Raw genomic sequence first — 21662 nt, 5'->3', positions numbered from 1 at the left:
GCCATGTTCCAGCTACAAAGAAATAACCTGAATTTAGAGATCAAGCCAGAGGCTAAAGCAACAACTGGGAAGAATTTTAGATTAAAGATGTTTAAAATTTTTATGATAAGGTTATTTGAATTTATCATGAGTTACAAGATGCTAAAAGAGAATATATTCTCTTTTAGAAGTGCTGGAAATATAGCCAAGGACATCCGATAATTTTTTTAAAAAATGCTGTTTTCTTTTTTAAAGATCATTGCTCTTGAGGATAAAATGGGACACAAGAAAAGGAGAGAAAAAAAACATAAGGTTATCACATCATCAGGTCTTTACACAATATTTCTTAGGGCACTGAGTTTATTTGGCTAAAGTTTAATAAAATGTAAACTGCTGAAGTGACTTAACGTTAGAAAAAAAGCAAATGCAGTGTTTAGTAATTGGATTTTGTAAAAGAACACTGGCAGCCAGTTTAAAACTTAGAGAAGAAGTAATCATATGATTTGTAGTCCATAATCATATTACTTCTTTGGGTGTGTAATATATAATTTTCAGAAGAAAACTATCACCATTGAAAATCAGTATGCAAATTCTTAGAAGATCACAAAAACTTGGCCAGTGTAGCTTATAAGAAACAAGCTGTATAAGATCAGTTGATTTCCTTTGTGAGTCTGACAGGTTTTGTGGCTTGGGGAGGTGAAAGCTGTGATCAGTCTTGCAGATAGTTTTGTTTCTGACTCATATGCCAGATTCACACACAAGATGGAAACTGAACACACTATTGTCAGTGGGATGCAGAGTTCCTTGGAATAATAAGCAGGTGGAAGCAATAAAGGGGTAAAGCTATATTAAGGACCTATTTACTAAGTGGGGTAGGGGTGGGTTAATTTTTATGGATGACTTGGAGAGCAGTGTAGGCAGAGAAACCACCACTAAATTTGAGGTGAAGATCAGTTGATGAATGATTGAGACAGTATTAGGTTCACCTCTCACAACATTAAAGAGATTGTTAACAGCATTTAACGTACATGCACACATAGAAGCAGCAAATGCAATTTATTTGAATTAACTTTTCCAATCCTTGATAATGGGTTACACTTAGATCTCTGAAGTCTTATTTCAAAGATTCATAAATTTCAAGGAAATGTATTAAAGGGAAACAAATTTAATCCTAAGTAAGAAGGTTAAATGGAAATGATTCTGTTTTAGAAGAAAAGACTGAGTACCGATTGCTGTTCTTATAGTATGATATTATATCAAGATTAGACGTAACCAGCTGGAATCTCTGGCCACTCAGGATAGATAAAGGAGGGAAGAAAATTGCATTTCAGCAAGAAGGATTTAGGTTAGCTCTTGGTGTAACAGGCAGTAAAATAGATTTCCCAAGAAAGTTAGAGAATGGGATCCCCCCAAGATAAAGATTCCTCTACCATTTGTGTCAGAAATTTTGCCAACCACCTCGTCTGAGGGGAATAAACCAGATGCTCTTGAGGTCCTTCCAAATGCCTGCCGAAATGATTTATTTTATTCGGTCAAGAAATTATTTTTGGGTGACTTTGATATTTAAGAACTGTAATTATGCATTTGTACACAAAGAAGTATAGAAATTTGTCTTCTATTTTTAAAGTTTTATTTAAATGTGGTTTAGAAACAAAACCAAAAAATTTTAAAAGCGCACTTAATGTATTATTCTATATCTACTTAGCATGTTAATTTTTCAGCGAAAATCTTAAAGAGCCAGATACTTAAGTATTTTTTGATAGTTTCAAAACCAGAGTCTGAACAAATAATGAAGACTTTGGAGGGTACATTTACATTAATTTTTAAATTAAATTTGCACATTTTTAAATCTAATTTGGGAGTTTGACTTCATAAATATTAATATGGGAAAACTTCCTACAATGGTTTAGAGTTTCCTAATCCCAAATTCTGACTTTGATGATTCATTTTTATTTAAAGACTACTGCTATTAAAAAATTGAGGGTCAAGGAAAAAGGGTTGGGGATTAAATGGATTTATGAGAGAAAAATAAAAAAAATGTGGTTTGAATGACAGCTGTGTGACCTACTAATTTTAAGATAAGCAAGCTCAATTTTCTATTTATTGAGACAAATCAGATTTCATTTTTCACTGAATTCAAAAGATCATTGGAAAATTAGTATCTAATAATTAATTGCTAATTATTAAATGCTAAAGCCAATCATATTTCATACAAGCAAGTTAGCAAGGGGTGTCTGTATTCTGTTTCTTGACATTATATCCTGAATTATACTCAAATCACCATCACAACTGACACTAATTTGTTCCCTTTTAGAAATCACAGTAGACAGGCCAAGGATAGAATAATCATGTGGATGAAATACCATCCCGGTATTAGAGGTCACCTGCATAGACCCTTTTTGAAGTGCTCGCAAAAGAAAATTGGGATGGGAGAAACTGCCACAGTTTCCCTTATTTTCAAATCACCCTGGATTGATGACCAGAAAACAGCTTTAGTGTCTAGTGCTATTAATTCATAAGCATCACCAGCTCTGACTTAATTAGGGAAGCAATTGAGAAATCAATATACAGAACTTCATAGTGATCAGAGTAGCAGTGACATACAGAAGAGGCCAAAACAGTGAATTTTAAATAATGACGGTTACCGGTGGAGACGTGTCCATGCAACACACATGCACCAAATGAGTCATTGTCACCATATGCACACTCACAGCGGCATGCATGGCCTATGTTAAAAGACTAAGTCCAAATGTTTTCAATTTGATGAGAATAATATGATTACTATATTTTGTGATTCCTCGTACCTACTATGATATAGTAGAAAAAACAGAGGTGAATTTCAAATTTTTAGTCAAATCCAGACTTTTCCAGAGGTACTGCCCACTTAAACTTTAACCTACAGTACCTATAGGTCATGCCAGTGATTTCAGACTAATATAGGACACAATTAAAAATGACTGAAATGTAATATAGAAAAATAGAAAATGACCATCATGCATGTACAGTTTACTACTACAGTAAGCTTAAAACCATACCCCCTGCCATCCAGGAACGTGAAACTAGTTTTAAGGAAACAAAAGAGGAACAAGTGAAGAGATACTGTCATGTAGCACTTTGATTACTTTATTTAATCTTGCACTCAAAACCTTTTTGGGGCTGAAACAGGCTGATGTGCCTCTTTCATACTGGAATGTATTTAGCTTAATATTTGTTTCTTTCCAAATGGTTTAAATATTTAGGAAGTGTTCATTGTCAACCTAGGCTTATACTTGCAAGAAAAAGGAGTTCAGAATCATTTTGGTGCCACAGCTGAGAAAGTAACAATGTCTCCAACAAAATCAAGCCACGATATCTCCACCAGGCACCTGGACCAGCTAAGGGCAGCATGATGTTGCATTGAACAGGGCATACAGCAGGCAAGTGAACATGCCAAGTAAAGGGGCTCTTTGAGCATCAGATGATGAAATTTGAGTTCGTACATTACCTTTGACATTGCGACCATTGTCTGTTTTGAGCACATAAGGGTAAAAAAAAGAAAGAAATATAAAAAGAAGACTAAAATTATGTTATATACACTGAATTACAATCAGAGTAAACAGGATGTGATGATTGAAAACTGTATCTTTGAAATTAGCATTTTGTATTATTCAACCAAGTAAAATGCATATACCAAAAATAATATCTGCCATCATAAGCATGCACGTTCAAGTATGTGAATCATTTATCTCATTTATTTTAACTGGATTCCAAGATGGATATCTTTTATAATTACAACACTTTGGAGAAGTGTCTCCAGCTGTCTGCAGTTGTGATAAAAACTTTCAGTCTTGTCAGAAGCCAATTTTAGTGTCCCTTCAACCGTCATTTACAAGAAAGACTGCACAACATTTGGTATGTTAAGTAATTGTTTTTTCATATGGTTTAACCTTGAAAATTAAGACAACAGCTTACCTTAATAAACCAACTTGTGTCACTAATCAGAATTCTATTAACTGCCACTCCCACAAATGTTCTTCGATGCATATTTTGAAAACACCAAATAGTGCTCAAAGAATCATTCTTAGGCAAAAATAATTGTAAGAAATCAGTGAAAGATTTGACTTTTAAAAGTAATGTGAGATTTGTAAGTCTATGTTGTCACAATGCACTCAGTATAATACCTAAAATATTTAAGAACTTCATTTATATTAAGATGGGCTATTTTCAAATCTCAGAACAAAGTGTTTTCAGATTTATTTTGAGATTAGCAACCTGACCCTTCGATGCATATTTGCTAGTAACAAAATCTGCATTACTAGTTTTGAAACAAACAAGCTTAAAAGAAATGAAGTCATGTCAAAACCACACAAATATATCCAAGATTTGAAAAATCTGTTCAACATTTGTTGACATGTACAGTAATGCTGTGCATATTTAAAATCTTGGGATACATCATAATTGTTTCAAAGTCTACAAGTGAAGCAATTTCAGTAATGCGGTATATTGAACTGCTAGTGTAGACACTGGCTCACATAGAGATATGCAAAACTGTGACCTTACATGACAACTCTGCCTTCTTTGAGGGACCATAAAAAAGCAAATATGGGTAGTGAAGAGACCTTAATTACATAGAATTAACTATCTCCATCAGAAGCTGGGCCCCCAAATCGTTAGTAAAGTAACAACTACTTATAAGTAGTTAAAAATTATAACAAACCTCGAAATTACAAAGATTTGCAAATTCCCAAAAAACTGACTAGAAGTTATATTATATGGTTAATGCTGCTTTGACATTCTAAGACAGAGCATGCAGTCTGTGCATTGGTGCTAGCTGAGACCTTGTTATTTGTCCGTGACAATATAACTGCAGAAATTAGAGTAAGCATCTAGAATCTTCTAGCAACTTGTCAGAGAAATTCTATGGTCGGGTCAATCTAATAATAAAACAGTTAGGGCTTATATTTTCTATGTATTTTTTTTGAAAATTTCATTTTTCTAATAGTGCATTTTTCTTATATATACAAATGTATTGGTCTGTGATGGATTAGAAAAAATCCTGGTCCTTCACCATAAATGGTTTGAGAAGTAGAATTCTAAGGTACTTGGTAATATAGATTAAATAAAAGGATAATGTAAAACATTATGCACTATTATATTTGCAAATTATTTAAAGTTCTATAAAGATAGCCTATAAAGAAGGAAATTTCTCTTCTTGAATGAAGAAGCAATAATCTGAATTCAGAATCTGGTGCACGTGGGACTTAACCTGTTAACCAGTCACATGAATTCATAATTTTAAAATCAGTTTAAAACAATTTTCATCATCATGTAGCATTGTGCATCAACTATACCCAAAGAAAAAATAAAAACTTTTAAAGTTTTCCATCTTCTTTTGTCAGCAGCTCAGTTTCTAAAATATATCAAATTATGTAGCCATAGGAAGTGTGGTTTCTTCTAGGCTAATCAGTGATTTTGTGGCTAAAAAAACTGTTCTAAAGCTGAACTATAAAAGACCCTCTGAATTTATTCACCGATAACCAGACAACTGTAGCATCTGTAAGCAAGTGATACTTTTCTGGAAACTAACATAGCTTTGGTGTGGGAAGAAAATCCAGGATGTCCCCACTACTGAGTGTCCATGTATAGAACCTGAATTGAGAAATCCAGAAATGTGAAATCATCCTTTCCCATAATTGTATCAGCAACTATGTACGAAATGAAGACTACATAAAATGGAAGCAAATAAGGTGAAATCATGAAATCTGATCTAACCTCCTCAGCACCACTGTCAAATCACAGGCGAAGTCTACACCACGCACTGATCATGTGCCATCTAATATGGAAGAATGGTATTAAGACTGTAACTCAGGTTCTAGGCAATAAAGCCAATTTCTGAAAAGCCAGTATGATTTCTAAAGATGCTTACGCTAACGGGACGAACTAAGCAAAATGTATGTTGGTCATTTGAATCACCCTATTGGATTTATTGCATTTCAGCTATATGATTCATTGCTCAAAGATCAAATTTCAGCAATTTCATTCAGTCAGGAGATATTGAGCATGCAATCACTCCATGGTATGGGGACTTAGATGACTATTCAGTTTGGAAATTGTCCTTGATTTTATTTTCCTTTTGACCTTCTTTAGACTACAGATTAAAAGGGATGTGCTACTGGCTTTTGTCCCATATATAGTTCCTCAAACCTATCTGTGGAAAACCCTTCTGTTTTTGTGATACTGATTTGTCTCTTTTTGAATTCTTCCTGGCAATTCTGCCTTCTGAATTCTCTTCTGCCTTCTCATCTTCACTGTGGCCTTTAAATAAAGACCCCCACATGATTCAAGTATTATGGAATATAATCATTTTCTGTTGTGCGTGGTTTTGAAACATAGTTCGGGAGCATGGTCCTCTCAGTGTGGCACCAACACTTATTGAGTTCTTGCCATGAGACAGGCGATTGTGTTGGATACTAAGGGTGCCAAGCACACTATGCCCCAGCTCCCAGCTCCTGTGATGGGGGAGCTCACAGAAGCATACTTACGGCTTTGTGTATACCGCAGAAATGACAGACTTCTAATGTGGAATAAAGGTAGAATGTAATAAATGCTATCATAATGTGCAAATGCTGCTTTGCACATTAGGGTGTAAAATCATTGAGTTCTTTTGGTTTGGGAAGGGGAAATGGGCCCTGAGGACTGTGAGTGGCAGGATGAGGAGGAACAAAGTAGAGAACAGATATTCCTGGCAGAACAAACTAATGAAGCAAAACAATGTGTGATGCATGTTTGGGAAAAAGCAATTACCTTTGTGCAGGTTTATACATAGTAGGGGAAGGAGTCCTGCAGAAGCTGGAAGAAAGGCTTGAAAAAGAACTGTGGCCAGCTGGCAAAGTGCCTAGTACCCTACATTAAGAGCCCAGTGATCAGATGCATGTTTTAAGAAGAAAACTCACAAAAGCAGCAGTGATGATGGGAACGCACAGACATGGATACCACAGAACAATGGGCCGCTCAGGAACCTGAACTGCGGGATTTAGAAAAGTGGGACTGATATATCCATTCAACAGGTACTCTGAATCTCCAAGCCTCAGGGAAAGCTCGTTGAGTCCGCAGACTCAACACAGGAAAACACTACCACAGGAAAACACTGAGTGGTGGATTGTGGGCTCTGGAGAAAGGTGGTCCTGGGTACGCAAGCTGGCTCCGGAACTCTTTAACCTTGGACAAGTCATATATTTAGCATATCTAAGCCCCAGTTACCTCATCTTTAAATGGGGCTTAGCAATAATTCCTAACTCACAGAGTTGTTGTAAGAATTAAATCACTTCATGAGTGTCAAACATTTTCAATGCCTCAACACATAGAAAATACTCAGTAAAAGTTGGCCATCATCATGTTAATGATGATTTTTTTTGTCGCTGTCTTTTTAAAAAAAAAATATTTATCTTTTTGGGGGGAGAAAGCGCAAGTGGGGGAGGGGTAGAGAAAGGGGGGCAGAGGATCCGAAGCAGGCTCTAAGCTGACAGGCTGACAGCAGTGAGCCCGATGTGGGGTTCGAACTCACAAACAGTGAGATCATGACCTGAGCCGAAGTCCTAAGCTCAACTGACTGAGCCACCCACGTGCCCCTGTTATGGTCTTTTGAGCATTGCTGCTTTCACTACCGGCTAATGTAAGAATGTGAACACAAAGAGGCCAGGGAAAAAGAAACAAATTCTAACTTGTTCTGACTTTGGTTTTCAAGTTTGGTCTTCCAATACTTTCAGGGATTACTTTTTCTCTCTAAACCTTTCCCCTTCTTCCTTCCTACCCCATCCCTACCCAGTTTATAGCTTTCTGATTGGTCACTACACCACATTTTACACACCTCTTTCTTTGGAAAGATTTGGTTAATAAAAGAGTCCTGTGAAGGCACATCACTCCTGCTCAGAGCTTGACTATTTACTAAATGCAGCAAAATTAATTATGCTTGAGATGATAGTGTCATCACCTAAGCACATCTTATATTGAGTATTAATTAACACTCCATAAAGTCGGCAGATAATGGTTATCATACCATTTCAGAAACACAGAAAAGAAGCCAGAAGAAACCAAATTATTCACTAGGGTTCAAAGAGGAAAATCAGTAACACTTCCGGATATAAAATCCATAATTTGTAATTGCTGTAATTTACTCACATTTCTTCCCCCAAGGCATAGGCATTAATGTCAAAATTAAAAACTATGGAAATTACCTTTCATTACCCATTAATATATGTTTCCATATTTAAAAAAAAAATATACCTTCACTGGCATGTCGGTCTCTAAATATATTCTTGGGGTGGACACTGAATCCTTCTATATCATGAACCGAAGAAGCCCTCCGTATACTACAAATGCTTTCCTTCGATCTGGAATGAGTCAGCTGGGAACTTGACTGCAGCATGTCAGGGTACAGTCGGTCCCATTGCCTTTTGGGAGAGGAATGGTCAAGAGGTCCCGATATATTCACCAAAGGGGAACATTTGCTGGGCTGTATCAAGGCTTTTGTATCATCTGCTTCAGAAGGGCTGCAGCTCTCTTTTGTAGGAGACTTGAAGTGCTTCATGGCTACTGAATCATCGCTGTGTTTAGATGAGTCAATTACTACCACATCCGGGTCTTCTTGTGGTAAGGACTGCTTTCTGTAAGTAAGAACTCTCAGACCAGGGAATTTGAACCCAAAAAGTTTCCCTACAAGTGGAGACAGGAAAAAAGAAACACATTATAATACAAATATATAGATATATACAATCCATATACACATCCATATATACATATATATACTATATATGTACAAGACATATCCCTTAAGAAAAACAAACAAATGAACATCGTTGACTCATATTTAATACCATGTAATAAGATTTATTAATCAATACTGAATTAAGTCATTCACAGTTGGAATGAGAGATATAGTAGAAAATTTCTGAGACTAATTACCATAAAAGCAGTAAGAAAATAATAAAAGAACGTTGTCATGTTTCTGATGGTTAAACAGATATACTCCACTGACATGAAAGCATTACTTGGATGACATGACTTTTTTTGTTTCAATAAATTAAAGACATATTACACATTATTGCATATAACTTATTGTTAAAAACACTATACATCCATTTTTAAGGGATTTGGGGGAATCTTACGGGAATTTGAAGGGTAGAATACAGTTTGGAAAGGAAAAGAAGGGATGGGACACCATAGGCAAAAGGGAGGGTACTGGAAATATTATAGTGCATATGTGTGGAGTGGAGGATAGGGGGTGATTGTACTGGAAGAAGGGAGGGAATGAGGTGGGGATAAGAAGTTGGCCTGACATATCTAGAAGGCTTGTATTAGACAATACTGTGACTCATGTGTGGATTAGAAAAACAGGGTCAGCTGTTTATGAAAACATTCCTCATTCCATTGGAAAATCTTTAAAGGCTTTACGTTTCAGATAGAGATGTAAAGATAAGAATTTCTCTTTCCTGATATATATATTTTTTGTTTTTCCAAAATATGAGAATATGGCATGAAATGTTATCCTTATCTCAGTGGATGAGGCTTAAAAGGACAACCAAGTATAAACATTCAAAAGTGAGTTTTAAAATTAAAATATTAGCTAATAAATGCATAAACTCACTGGCAGTAAGAATGCAAATCAAAACAAAAGCATGTCATTTTCCACTCTTTAATTTAGCAGTTAATTTGAAAAAACAAACAAACAGATAACATGTAGTGATGGCAAAAAATGCTGGTGAGCATTCTGGCACTTTGATGGTGGGATTGCAAATTGCTACAAATTATTTCAAAAATCATTGTGCAATATCTATTAAAATGAAAACATACTTTTCATTTGACTCAGGAATCCCAATAATAGGATAGTACAAAGGCACAGAAATAAGACACAGCCTGGATATCCATTAGAAGGAGAATGATTGAATAAATTATGACCTTTTTATACTTTGGAATCTTATAATGCTCTTTAAAAACCATATATATATACGTATATATATATGTATGTATATATATATATGTATATATATGCGTATATATGTATGTATATATATATGTATATATATATGTATATATATGTATGTATATATATGTATATATATGTATATATATATGTATGTATATATATGTATATATATGTATATATGTATGTATATATATATATGTATATATATGTATATATATATACATATATTTTTATTAGAATTAGAAGTTTATTAAAATAAAAGTGTTAAGTGAAAAAGAGTTTCAGTTTAATGTTTGTGACATTTCATTAAAAATAATAAAAGACTTTATTTGTCTGTAGAAGTAGTATAGCAATAGAGAAAGATGTGGAAGAACACACATCAGACCCGTAATGTTGACTGGCTAAGTGGGTTTGGAAGCAGAAGGTAATGTATTGAATTCTTCTGTATATATTTTTATTGTTTGTTACATCAAGCATCCATGCATTCCTTATAAACTTTTAAAAAACTGATGAGGTAAAACTTTTACTTCTAAAGAATGAAGAGATAAGACATAGCCTCCAAACAATATTGTGTAATTCAAAGCTTGTCTAAGTATTGTCTATGAGAAAACACAGAGTTTCTAATCTCCATTGCTAGTGCAGTGGTCTATGTTCAAATCACCTGATGGCTTGACAATTACACATTGCTCTTCTAGTCAATCATTTGGAGTCTTTGGGCTACGATATTATCTACCTTATATTCTTTAGGTGTCATGGGCACCATTATTTTTAATACATTTATTATGAACTTTCCCTCAGTCATAGGATGGTTTTAAAACATGGAAGAACACTTCCAAAACTCATGGATTTTTCTGTATTTTATTTAAATAATTACTCTTAATTACTCTTCCAGTAAATGTCTTACCTATACACATAGTTTCCAATCCATATTTATTTAATCCAATGATTCATAACTACATCTCCAGGCCAGACCTTTTCTCTTAGTTCCAAACCTGCATATCGATTGGCCTCATTGACATCTTCACTTAGAAGTCTTAAAAAGACACCTCAAAATTCCATAGCAAATCCAATCTCATGATCCATCTGTCCAATTCTAGCCCTTCTTCTCTGATTAACATTTCTCTTTTCCAGTGGACTGTAGGCCTCATGAGGGCAGGGACCCTGTCTATTTTGCTTACCAAATCCTACCTCTGACAGAATGCCTGAGCATGGTAAATGAATTTCTATCATCTATAAACAGATCCTAAACTGACAATGTGCTTCAATTCTGAATGTGGAAAACTAAGATACTTAATTACTCTGGCCAACTTAATTGGATAATCTTAGCCTTCTGGAATTGTACTGACCCATGTTTACCAAAAATGATTGATTGAGTGGAACTCAATAGCTCATGGAAATGATGAACTCTATACCCTGCCCTTTATACCCGATTCCAACTCTACTTCTTAATTTTACCTTTTTCAGAGGTTACTAATTGCTACCATTCTGGTTTTAGAACATAAGACAGAAGTGTTTTCAAATTCTTCATTTTATGTAAACAATTAATTACAGAAGATTTTAGAATTAAGTAGGCTACTTTATTATTTTTTTTAATGTTTATTTATTGTTGAGAGAGATAGAGCATTAGTTGGGGAGGGTCAGAGAGAGAGGAAGACACAGAATCCGAAGCAGGCTCCAGGCTCCGAGCTGTCAGCACAGAGCCCGACACAGAGCTCGAACTCAAGAACTATGAGATCATGACCTGAGCCGAAGTTGGATGCTTAACCGACTGAGCCACCCAGGCGCCCCAAGTAGGCTACTTTATTATTGTAAGCTTTCATTTGTGGGCTAGCAGTTAATAGTGTTAAATACAACTGTAATATAATTTATCTTTCTGGTAAAAAAAACAAAAAACAAAAAAACATGACACGATGCACAGACAAAATCCAAATATGGTCCACTTTAAGTTCTGGATTAATAAATTGTAGGTGAGAGTAATCAATCTATGCAAATAAGATTAAATAATAGTGTACCAGAGTAACTGTTTTGCAAGCATTCCTACATAATTTTACCAACAACTCTTATATGCTCAAGTAAATTGCCAAGTTAAAAATCAGTGAACTGCATCGAAGTCACTTGATTAGTTTTTAATGCCCATGGAATTGACTTATAAAGCAGTTTACAAATCAATTCTGCAAGCTTATTACAATGCACTGAAGGTCAATGCATACTTTTATTCATTTTTCATCAGTTACATTACCCTCCTCCTTTAAAAACCATTCACTGTGTTTCTTAAATTAATGGCCACACAAGGCATTTAGCTTGCTCCTACAGTTTAGTCATATCCAAGGTGGTACAGATGGTCTTTTCTGCATCACTAGGTTAATATGACCATGTTATATTGCATTACAGATTTAGTTGTCTAACCGCAGCTCATCCGGAAAGAATACACATTGAGAATTTTGCTCAATGCTAGCACTTTTAGGCATGAAATATAAAGCATGGATGAGTATAATCCTGTCATGGTTCTTAACACTGAAAAATACCCTTATAAGTTAAGTCTCCATATTTTACCATATCTGCTTTCTAACTGGACAACTAAAATAGTACTATTTGGCCTTTCATCTATTAAATGTTTTATAAATCTGAAATAAGAATGACAGATTAGGAGTTTTTACACATTTTTTACACATTCTCCCAGTAATTATAAGTTTTAATAAACTGCTTACACAAACCTGATTTCGTTTAAATATACCATTTTCATCTAAGAAGTATCTAACATGCATGAATGAATGACTGCTACAAGGTCTTTCTCAGAACATGTCACTTTTATGAAGCTGTTAAATGTAATTTTGGAAGCTTCATCTTCATGTATCCTGTGTCATATTTAACTGAGAGCTTTTAACTTCTCACCCAAGTAGGTACACAGTTAATCAATTATCTTTCTCTTTAAAAAAGCCTGGAATTATGACTCCAATCGATACATGCAAAGATGTTAAACACTTGGCTCAAGGCCAAACAGGAAATCAGGGTAAAGTCAGAATAAAACAGCAACTTATTTTATTTAATTTCAGTTTTACCCAAGATTTGGTGGTTTCTTGGGCCATAAATATCCACCTGAGTATTTAATGAGAACCATAATTCTCCTCTAAATAAATGTAGATAAATGCATACACACAATTTTATTTATGACCTCTGAAAATGAATAACAAAGTTCCCTTCCCTCAACCAAAACCCTTCTTCTAACCTCCCCTAGGATTGCCTGGGATTAGTTGACTCTTAATATTCCTTTTCGTTCTGAGTTTCTTTGTTTATATATTTATGCTATTCATAGTTCCCACAAATTTATAATGATCACAGCTACATTTCTGCCCTATCTCCTGTGGTAATGGGTAATGGGACTTTAGAAAATAGTTGTACTAAACTTTTCCAAATGAAGAAGACCTCGTTAACCTGAACTGCTCTTTCTCTTTCCTTCTCTCTTATCCTGGGAGTTGGTTCTTATCTACTAGCATTTGGAAGGAAACAGTTTTTCTAATTTAGGAATGAATCTGGGAATATTAGAAATAACATTTCTCGCAGAAAAGCAAATATTTCCAAAAAGTCCTCCACATACTGTTAATCATTGAATTTCCTCACAATTGCCAATTCCCAGTCATTTCCTGGGTTCAGCTTCTCTTCATTGCTGCAAACTCTTAGAACTTTGATTACTTAATAATTTTACCAGGGGTGCCTGGGGGGCTCAGTCAGTTGAGCTGGTGACTCTTGATTTCTGCTCCTGATCCCAGGGTCATGGGGTTGAGCCCCACCTTGGGCTCTGTGCTGAGCATGGAACCTGCTTCATGTTCCCTCTCCTCTTGAATATATATTAAATATGTATTCTCTCTATCTTAAATATGTATTAAATATATTTAATATACTTATAGTATCAGAAACAATTTACTCTGGCTTGGTTCTGCTTAGTTGAATTATGGACTAAAAAGTAGAGAGAAACTTAAGTTCAAGCAGCCATGGAAACTAGAGAATATAGTAGGGTAAGGAAGGGACATGCTTGGTGGGGGTGGGAAATGGGGTATGTCGTGAAGACGATGAACAGAGATGTTTTCCTCTCACAAAGGAGTACAGGTAGCGGGAGGCTGGATCCCTGAGACTCGTCTTGTACCAAAGGTCTTTATGAGGAGTGTTCTCAGGAGATATGCCTGAGAAAAGGGATTAAGACAGGATTGGGTTAAACTCTCATGCAAATGCAAAGGAAGCTTCAGCCAGCCCTCCAGGGGGCTCAGGATCTAGAACAGCCCTGCAGAGTGATGCCACATTCAAGTCAGGGTACTGGTCTTTGTCTCCCAGCATCAGCCAGTCACCTGCTACAGCTACCCCATGAGAAGGTCCATAACCTGCGTAAGGCACTTCCCTGCCTTGGACCACAGTTGTCAGTGAGGAGCAGAGCTGTGCACACTCAGCAGCCAATATTCCCAGCTGCGAGGCTGTCCCAGGCCTGAGGAAGGTGTCTGGCTGAGTAGCACCGTGCCCACAGCGCAGAGCAAGAACGATAGCCATATTTTGGTCTGAAAAAAACTATAATCTGAATTAAGCCTACTATCAGCTATTATCACACCATAAGGATTTGTGAAATACTGTTGATGTACCTCTCTAAAATCACGGTATTCACAACCTGACACTTAAACTGGAAGCCTTAAAATCACCGTGAGATTTTCTCCAGCTAAATAGCTCCAGATGTGCAGAGAGACATGACTTTAATCTCTGAGTCAGAGAGAGCAACAGACTGAATCTGATGGGAGAAACAGGCAAGATAATTGACTTATCTGCCTTGTCTTTTTAGGCAGAAATTTCCATCGAGGCACCCTGCAAGGAGATGAATCTTTCCTACTCCCAAGTGTGTAATGAATATATGATGTTGCCCATAGGCTGCTAGAACAACGCATAATATTGTCAAAGAAGGCAGTAGGTGGCAGTTAGACTGGGAAAAAGGATCACTCACTATGAACTCAGCGCTGACCTGATTAGCGGGTGACAAATGGGGCAGTGCAGCCAATGAAATCCTGATACTAGTGACAACAAAAGATCACCAGGGGGCCCATGGATCTAGTAAAGCCGAAGCTAAATGTAGGACCCTTTAAGGGAACAGAGATGGTCAGTAATGCCTTGAAAAACTAACTCCTAGGGTGACAGATACCAAGAAAAAGCAGCAACGTACAATGAGGCAGTAAGTGTGAGACCAAATTGGAATCTTGAAGCAAGGCAAGTCCTGACCCAGTAGCGCATGGCGCACATGTGTGGAGGTGGGGGAAGTTAGTGCCGCAGTAGCAGCGAGAGCCATTACGGGAGCTGCAGCAGCAGCAAGAACTTCTGGAACAGGTTCACAAATGCTGATGATGTCTGAGACATACTGCTTCCAACCTGGCCAGGTCATCATGAAAGCCAAGAGGCAAAAAAGACAGGTTTGGGATAAAGGATATAAGGCAGAAAACGGGACAAGGTGGTGGACTGCTTTTAGCCACCCAGGGTTAAAATATCTCAGTCAAGAGGGATTGGAAATGAAAGCAAACACATCAGTAGTATATGTACCTAGTAAGGTTTCTATGTGATAAATACTTAATAAATCAACATGTGTCTTATTAATACTGTTATTTTATTTCTCTCCAATAGATTTCTTCCTTTTCCAAATGCCATTAGAGAAGCCATTCAAACTGTGTGAATGTAATGACACTTAACCTAAATTGACCTGGGATGACCATACAGTCATCACATTGACAGGGACTCTCTTGATGGAGTATTCCAAACACAAATGGTACAGACACCAGCTACCCAAAGGCAGTATGACCAGAAACTGTCCCTGATTTGGATGTTGCTAGGTAACAAAATTTTCCAAATGATATGCACACGAAGAGTTTCTGGCATGGATATGTCGATTTAGACGGTCATTAGCATTCATTATTAATAAAGAGATAAAACATAATTTTTTTCAACTACCAGCAATTTTCCTGATCTCAGAAATATGTCTTTTGCCCAAATCCTAGAGGGGAAATGTAATATAAAGTTGATTGCAACCCATGATGGAAATTTTCCTGGACTTCTTTTAGCAGCCATGTCATAGTTCCTTTTTTATATCAAATTTAATCTTTGAAAAGAGGAAACTTGCAAACCCATGATAATAGTAAATATTAGTTACGTTGTAAAACCTTTAATTAAATTCATCTGAATAATAGATTGTTTCCATAGTAATGCTCACTGAGGGGGAAAGTCTATATTACTACTACAGCTCTTCATCTTTGAATTAAAGAATAACTTTCAGCTCCAATGGAGAATAGTAAAAACACTGCGAATACCCTTTTAGAAACCAGTATATAGAAAATTTCTTTGTTCTTTAACTTGAGGTCTGAAAACCGATATGCAAATTTGAGGGAGTAATGTAGCTATTCAGGCAAATATATATTTTATGTGTCAATTATTCAGAATATTGAGTCCAAAGCATACGAATACATTTTTAGTGGTTTAAATTAGTTAGATAATTGCTTAAATTACCAGCTGCATTTTGTGTGTATAGACTAAGCTGTTGTCAAAGCTTTTAGAGTAATTCAAACTTTTCTTTGAATAAGCACAAAAGTAGAAATTCTCCTTTGGTTCAGACAGTATGATTTTAATCATTTCAAAGATAATGGAATCTCCTTTGTCATACCTTAATAAGATTAAATTAGATTAAAAAGTTCACTTTTGAAAAGAGCTGTAAGAATAAGAGACTATAAAAACTTAAATTTATTATACTTTCACATTTAGTTTCACTTAAAATTTATCTTTATAGTTTTATGTAAACATTAATTAACATAGCCCAGTAGTTTTCAGATTTTAGCGGGTATCAGAATGACCTGAAGGGTTTGTTAAAACATAAACTGCCAAATTTCTGTGTCTCTGAATCAGTTGTTCTGATGTAAGGCCCAAGAATTTGCATTTCTTTTTTTTTTTTTTTCAACGTTTTTTATTTATTTTTGGGACAGAGAGAGACAGAGCATGAACGGGGGAGGGGCAGAGAGAGAGGGAGACACAGAACCGGAAGCAGGCTCCAGGCTCCGAGCCATCAGCCCAGAGCCTGATGCGGGACTCGAACTCACGGACCGCGAGATCGTGACCTGGCTGAAGTCGGACGCTTAACCGACTGCGCCACCCAGGCGCCCCAAGAATTTGCATTTCAAACATGTTGCAAGGTGATGCTGATGGACTTACCCTTGGGGAATCATTGACTAATGCCCATTCAGTAGGAAAATTAAAAATAAACCCTTAAATTACTCAATAAAAATAACTTATTCATTTTTTTTAAATTTTACAAATATGTATTTGATACTATTTGCAAGAGGTTAGGGATACATGGAAAGGAAAATAACATCCCTGCTATGTACTAGAGGTGAAGGGTTCTTGGCCACTTTAAATAAAGGTGTTTTCCAGTTTTCTACAGACCTTACCCTTCTCTCTATTTTTATTCATGGCCTTTTTCAGTCCTTTATGCTACTTGTCGAGTAGGCAAATGAATATGACCAATGTTGTAGTAAATGCAGGCATGATGTCACAGAGGCAGGAACAGGTACATTTTTCTGGGTGAGTTCAGAACCCTGAACAGATGAAGAGTTCTTTGGAGCAAGCACCCTAGAGGGATGAAGGCATTCAAATAGAGGGGCTACCATGTTGTACAAACAAGGTGGTATAAAGCATGTTTCAAGGAACCACCACTGAAATATGGGATGTGATGGGGTGAAGGGATAGGACATAAAGCTAAAGAAGCATCACAGATCAAACCACAGGTGTTTTGTATAATACACAGGACTTTGGAGTTTTATATTGTTAGTAACAAAGAACCATTTAAAGGATATAAAAAGATGGGTATTATAATTTGATGTAAAATAGTGTGACATGTGATCCTGAAGCAAAGAGGCTGAAAGCAAGGATACCAGTTATGAGACCCTGCATCAGCCCAAGAAAGATGTGTTGTGGGCCTACTAGGCAATTACAGTGGGCTGTACAAGAGATAGCCACAAGGTGCACTTGACCGAATTTGATCACTTTCGTTGGGAGAAGAGATGATTAAAGATTAGCATAATCCCCATGTTTCCAGCTGTGATGGCTTGGATGACACTGTTTGGGATGTATGAAGAGTGAGAGTTTTTGATGGAACGGATGGATGGTAACTGGAGATGGAAAGATAAGTCTTAACTTGAAATGCTAAATCTATAGAAATTTAAAAGCCTTCCAAAGGAGATGCCCAGTGGACAGTTGGATACATGACGTTCTAAGTGGTAAGGAAAGTCCAGAGAAAGGTATGGGCTGGAGATACTGATTTGTGAGGGAGTCTTTACCCTGTAGGTCATGGATAAGTTTGCCCATCCAGGGTATATAGAGAAGATGACTAAGGAGAAGAATACTAAGAGTAGCTATTGGGAGATAAACAAACAGCATTTACGAGTAGAGTAAGATGAATAAGAAAATGGTATGAAATTGGCTGCCACAGAGATCAAAAGAAACAAAGGAGTATGGTGTCATGGAACATAAAACAACAGAGAGAAGAGAATCAGATTTAATAAGGTACATTCAACCTAGAGGGTAACATAGAGAGCACAACATAGAGAGTTCAATTATAGTGAGCAGAGAAATGAAGGAAATAAGAGAAGCAAATGAGGAAGTATGGGAAGTCTGAAAGCTTGGAAGAGACAACATAAATGAAGAAAGCCAGATAGAAACAAACAATAAAGACAGCTGAGGATTATCGCAAACTGGAGAATGCAGGCCCCATCAAAAGGTGTGGCCAGTATTCTGTTTCAGCCTATTGCAAACACGTAGTCAGTACTTGTGTTTTTCCAAAATAAGCCAGAGATCTTCATTTTAGATGTCATATTCCAATTTTTAAATGTTGGCAACAAACTTAACTAATTAAAAGTTTGAGAAAATATTATGAGATATAATCAATGTGTCTGTTGAAGTACAGGCTATTTTCAGCAGCGTGAGTGCGAGCCAAAGAGAAAGAGCCAGTGAAAATATTGGGAGCGGCGGGTGGGATTGGTGAGGTTTTGAAGGAATGGAAGAGAGAATGGGCTGCAAGTGGAATCTAAGCCTCAGTTAACATTATTGGGACATTTTTGTTGAGAGTGGGCTTGTTAAAGGAGTTCCTGCCTGTACCCTTCCCCTTGCTCTGAGGTGTGGGAAGTGAGTTTATTTTTGGGGACAAATGAGTGATTTAAGGTTAAGAGTGACTAGAAGCCAGATGAAAGTTTAAAATACTTGCCAAAGGAAAAAGTTCAAAGATCTGAAAAAAAAATTAAGATCTCATGTACAGTTTTGACTTGCAGTATAATCATTTTTAAATTAAAAATGACAAAGTTCATCATTTTTCTGCAAGTAAACGAAACAATGTGGGCCTGTTTTCTTGTTGGGAAATATTTAAAGTTTAGTAAAATGAGAACACTTCAGAGATTTGTGATAGTGATGGTAAGAGTAAATTAAATAGATTTAAATTTAAGCAGAAACTATTTTAAATTGATAAAAGGAGTGAAAATGTTATTAGTTAAAGTTTACTTGGGGATATGAGCTTAAGATCAATTTTCATAGTGGCTCAAAGTGAATCTTTGGTTTTAAAATAAGATGAAAACATAGAATGCATCTGTTCTCTGTTTGGATGTATAATGTTAATCAAGACTTTTTTGTTTAATTCAGGTTGCCCTAACTCCCTTGAAAATTTTTTAACAAATTAAAGTGTGTGTGTGTGTATGTGTGTGTGTGTGTGTGTGTGTGTGTGTGTGTGCATTTGTGAGTCAGACTGGTGATCCTAGACTCCTGCTATAAAATAGAACTCAACATATAAAGCTCAAATATACTTGTAAATAATTTAAAATGAAATGTTGATATATTTTAGTTAAAATAATAAAGTGAAAGTCTCTTAAATTTGATGACTATTAACTTTGAAATTAATAGTGTTACCAAAAACACATAATTTGGTTATCCTATACATCGTGCAAATATTTCACAGGAACAGATATTAGAACAGAAAAAAAGAACACATTTTCCCCATTCCATTAATTCCTTTAGATGTGGCCCCCTTTTAGTTGGTAGGAAAAGGACAATCTTCTCTTCCATTTGGTATCATTTCCATTCTTCAGATTTTAGAGCTTTTACAGAAACCATCAATGAGAAAAGACTTAGTTGTATATTTTATTTGGAATTTATACTTTTTATGTGGCAACTAATTGACTCAATGATGCAGTGTTTATCAGTTTGGTAGACTTTTCAGTATAGTACTCTCTCCTGTACTTGCTCCATTCCAGGGTAAATAAGTCATTTATCTGTGGCTGGTTCTATACCTTTAACCTGTGAAAAATTAGTTTTTCCCATAGAAAGCTGCTCACTTTAGTTGGATAGGGTTCCTTACCCAGAAATCAGGCATTTGAATTGAGAAACAATTCACAATTTCATCTGATGCAAAACAAGTCTCTAGGTTTCCAGAATTTTCTCAGCCCTATTGATCATAGTCCCTTTTCATGATACATCTTTTCTATTGTGCATTTACCTTCTTTCCTATTGCTTCTCTATTTAAGACTTCATTCTTCTCACTTGCATTTCTTGTGTTGTCACTTCACAGGTTTTCCTTTATTTTGTCGTCACTTCAGGAGAGGCAGTTAAATTTATAGAAACCCACATCTTCTTAAACAAACAGTAGCTTTTTCTGTATTACTCTCATTTAAATCCCAACACTCAGGGGCATACACTCCTACCCACACACTTAAGTGCTTCTTTTTTTATTTATTTAAATTTTAGTTGTTTGGGGTTCCTGGGTGGCTCAGTCAGTTTAGCATCCAACTCTTGATTTTGGCTCGGGTCATGATCTCACAGTCATGAGAGAGTCCTGTGTTGGGCTCCATGGTCAGCATGGAGCCTGCTTGGAATTCTCTCTCTCCCTCTCTCTCTGCCCCTCCCCCACTCATTCTCTCTCCCTCTCTCTCTTTCTCCTTCTCTCAAAATAAAAAAAAAAACTAAATATTAAAAAAATAATTAAACATGAAAAATTAAATTTAGTTAGTTAACATATAGTGCATTATTGGTTTCAGGAGTAGAATTCAGTGATTCATCACTTACATACCATACCTAGTGCTCAACCCAACAAGTGCCCTCCTCAATATCTATCACCCATCTAGCCCATCTCCCACCCACATCACGTCATCAACCTTCAGTTTGTTCTATATCATTAAGAGTCTCTTGTGGTTTGTTTCCCTCTCTTCTTTCTCCCTCTCCTTCCAATAGGTTCTTCTGGTTTGTTTCTTAAATTCCACATATGAGTGAAATCATATGGTATTTGCCTTTCTTTGATTGACTTATTTCATTTAGCATAATACATTCTAGCTCCATCCATGCCATTGCGAATAGCAAGATTTCATTTTTTGATGGCCGAGTAATATTCCATTATATACATACATATATATATATATATATATAAAGCTTATATATATAATCATATAATCATATATATATATATATTATATATATATATATATAAGATGTACCACGTCTTCTTTATCCATTCATCAGTCCATGTACATTTGGGCTCTCTTCATAGTTTGGCTACTGTTGATAATGTTGCTGTAAACATTGAGGTGCATGTACCCCTTTGAATCTATATTTTTGTATCCTTTGGGTAAATACCTAATAGTGCAATTGCTAGATAGTAAGGTAGTTCCAGTTTCAGTTTCTT

At 36.0% G+C, this 21662-nt stretch overlaps 1 protein-coding gene across 9 annotated transcripts in view; it reads right to left on the bottom strand.

Annotated features, from left to right (window-relative positions):
* The window catches only part of KCNH7 (potassium voltage-gated channel subfamily H member 7), a 492691-nt gene that overhangs the window by 134885 nt on the left and 336144 nt on the right, over positions 1–21662 (bottom strand). For 4 of the 9 annotated variants that reach the window (XM_058715116.1, XM_058715124.1, XM_058715117.1 and 1 more), the window contains exons 4-6: positions 8242–8670; positions 3464–3484; positions 3015–3038 (exon numbers count right to left, since the gene is read on the bottom strand). In XM_058715116.1, coding sequence (XP_058571099.1) covers positions 3015–3038; positions 3464–3484; positions 8242–8670 — 474 coding nt within the window. The remainder of the gene's footprint in view (positions 1–3014; positions 3039–3463; positions 3485–8241; positions 8671–21662) is intronic. The other 5 variants (XM_058715119.1, XM_058715122.1, XM_058715120.1 and 2 more) reach the window with 3 other exon arrangements.

This window comes from Neofelis nebulosa, chromosome 2 (assembly GCF_028018385.1).
Source record: "Neofelis nebulosa isolate mNeoNeb1 chromosome 2, mNeoNeb1.pri, whole genome shotgun sequence".
Taxonomy (NCBI): domain Eukaryota; kingdom Metazoa; phylum Chordata; class Mammalia; order Carnivora; family Felidae; genus Neofelis; species Neofelis nebulosa.
Note: the sequence above shows the minus strand (reverse complement) of the source record. Positions and strands in the feature narration are given on the sequence as shown.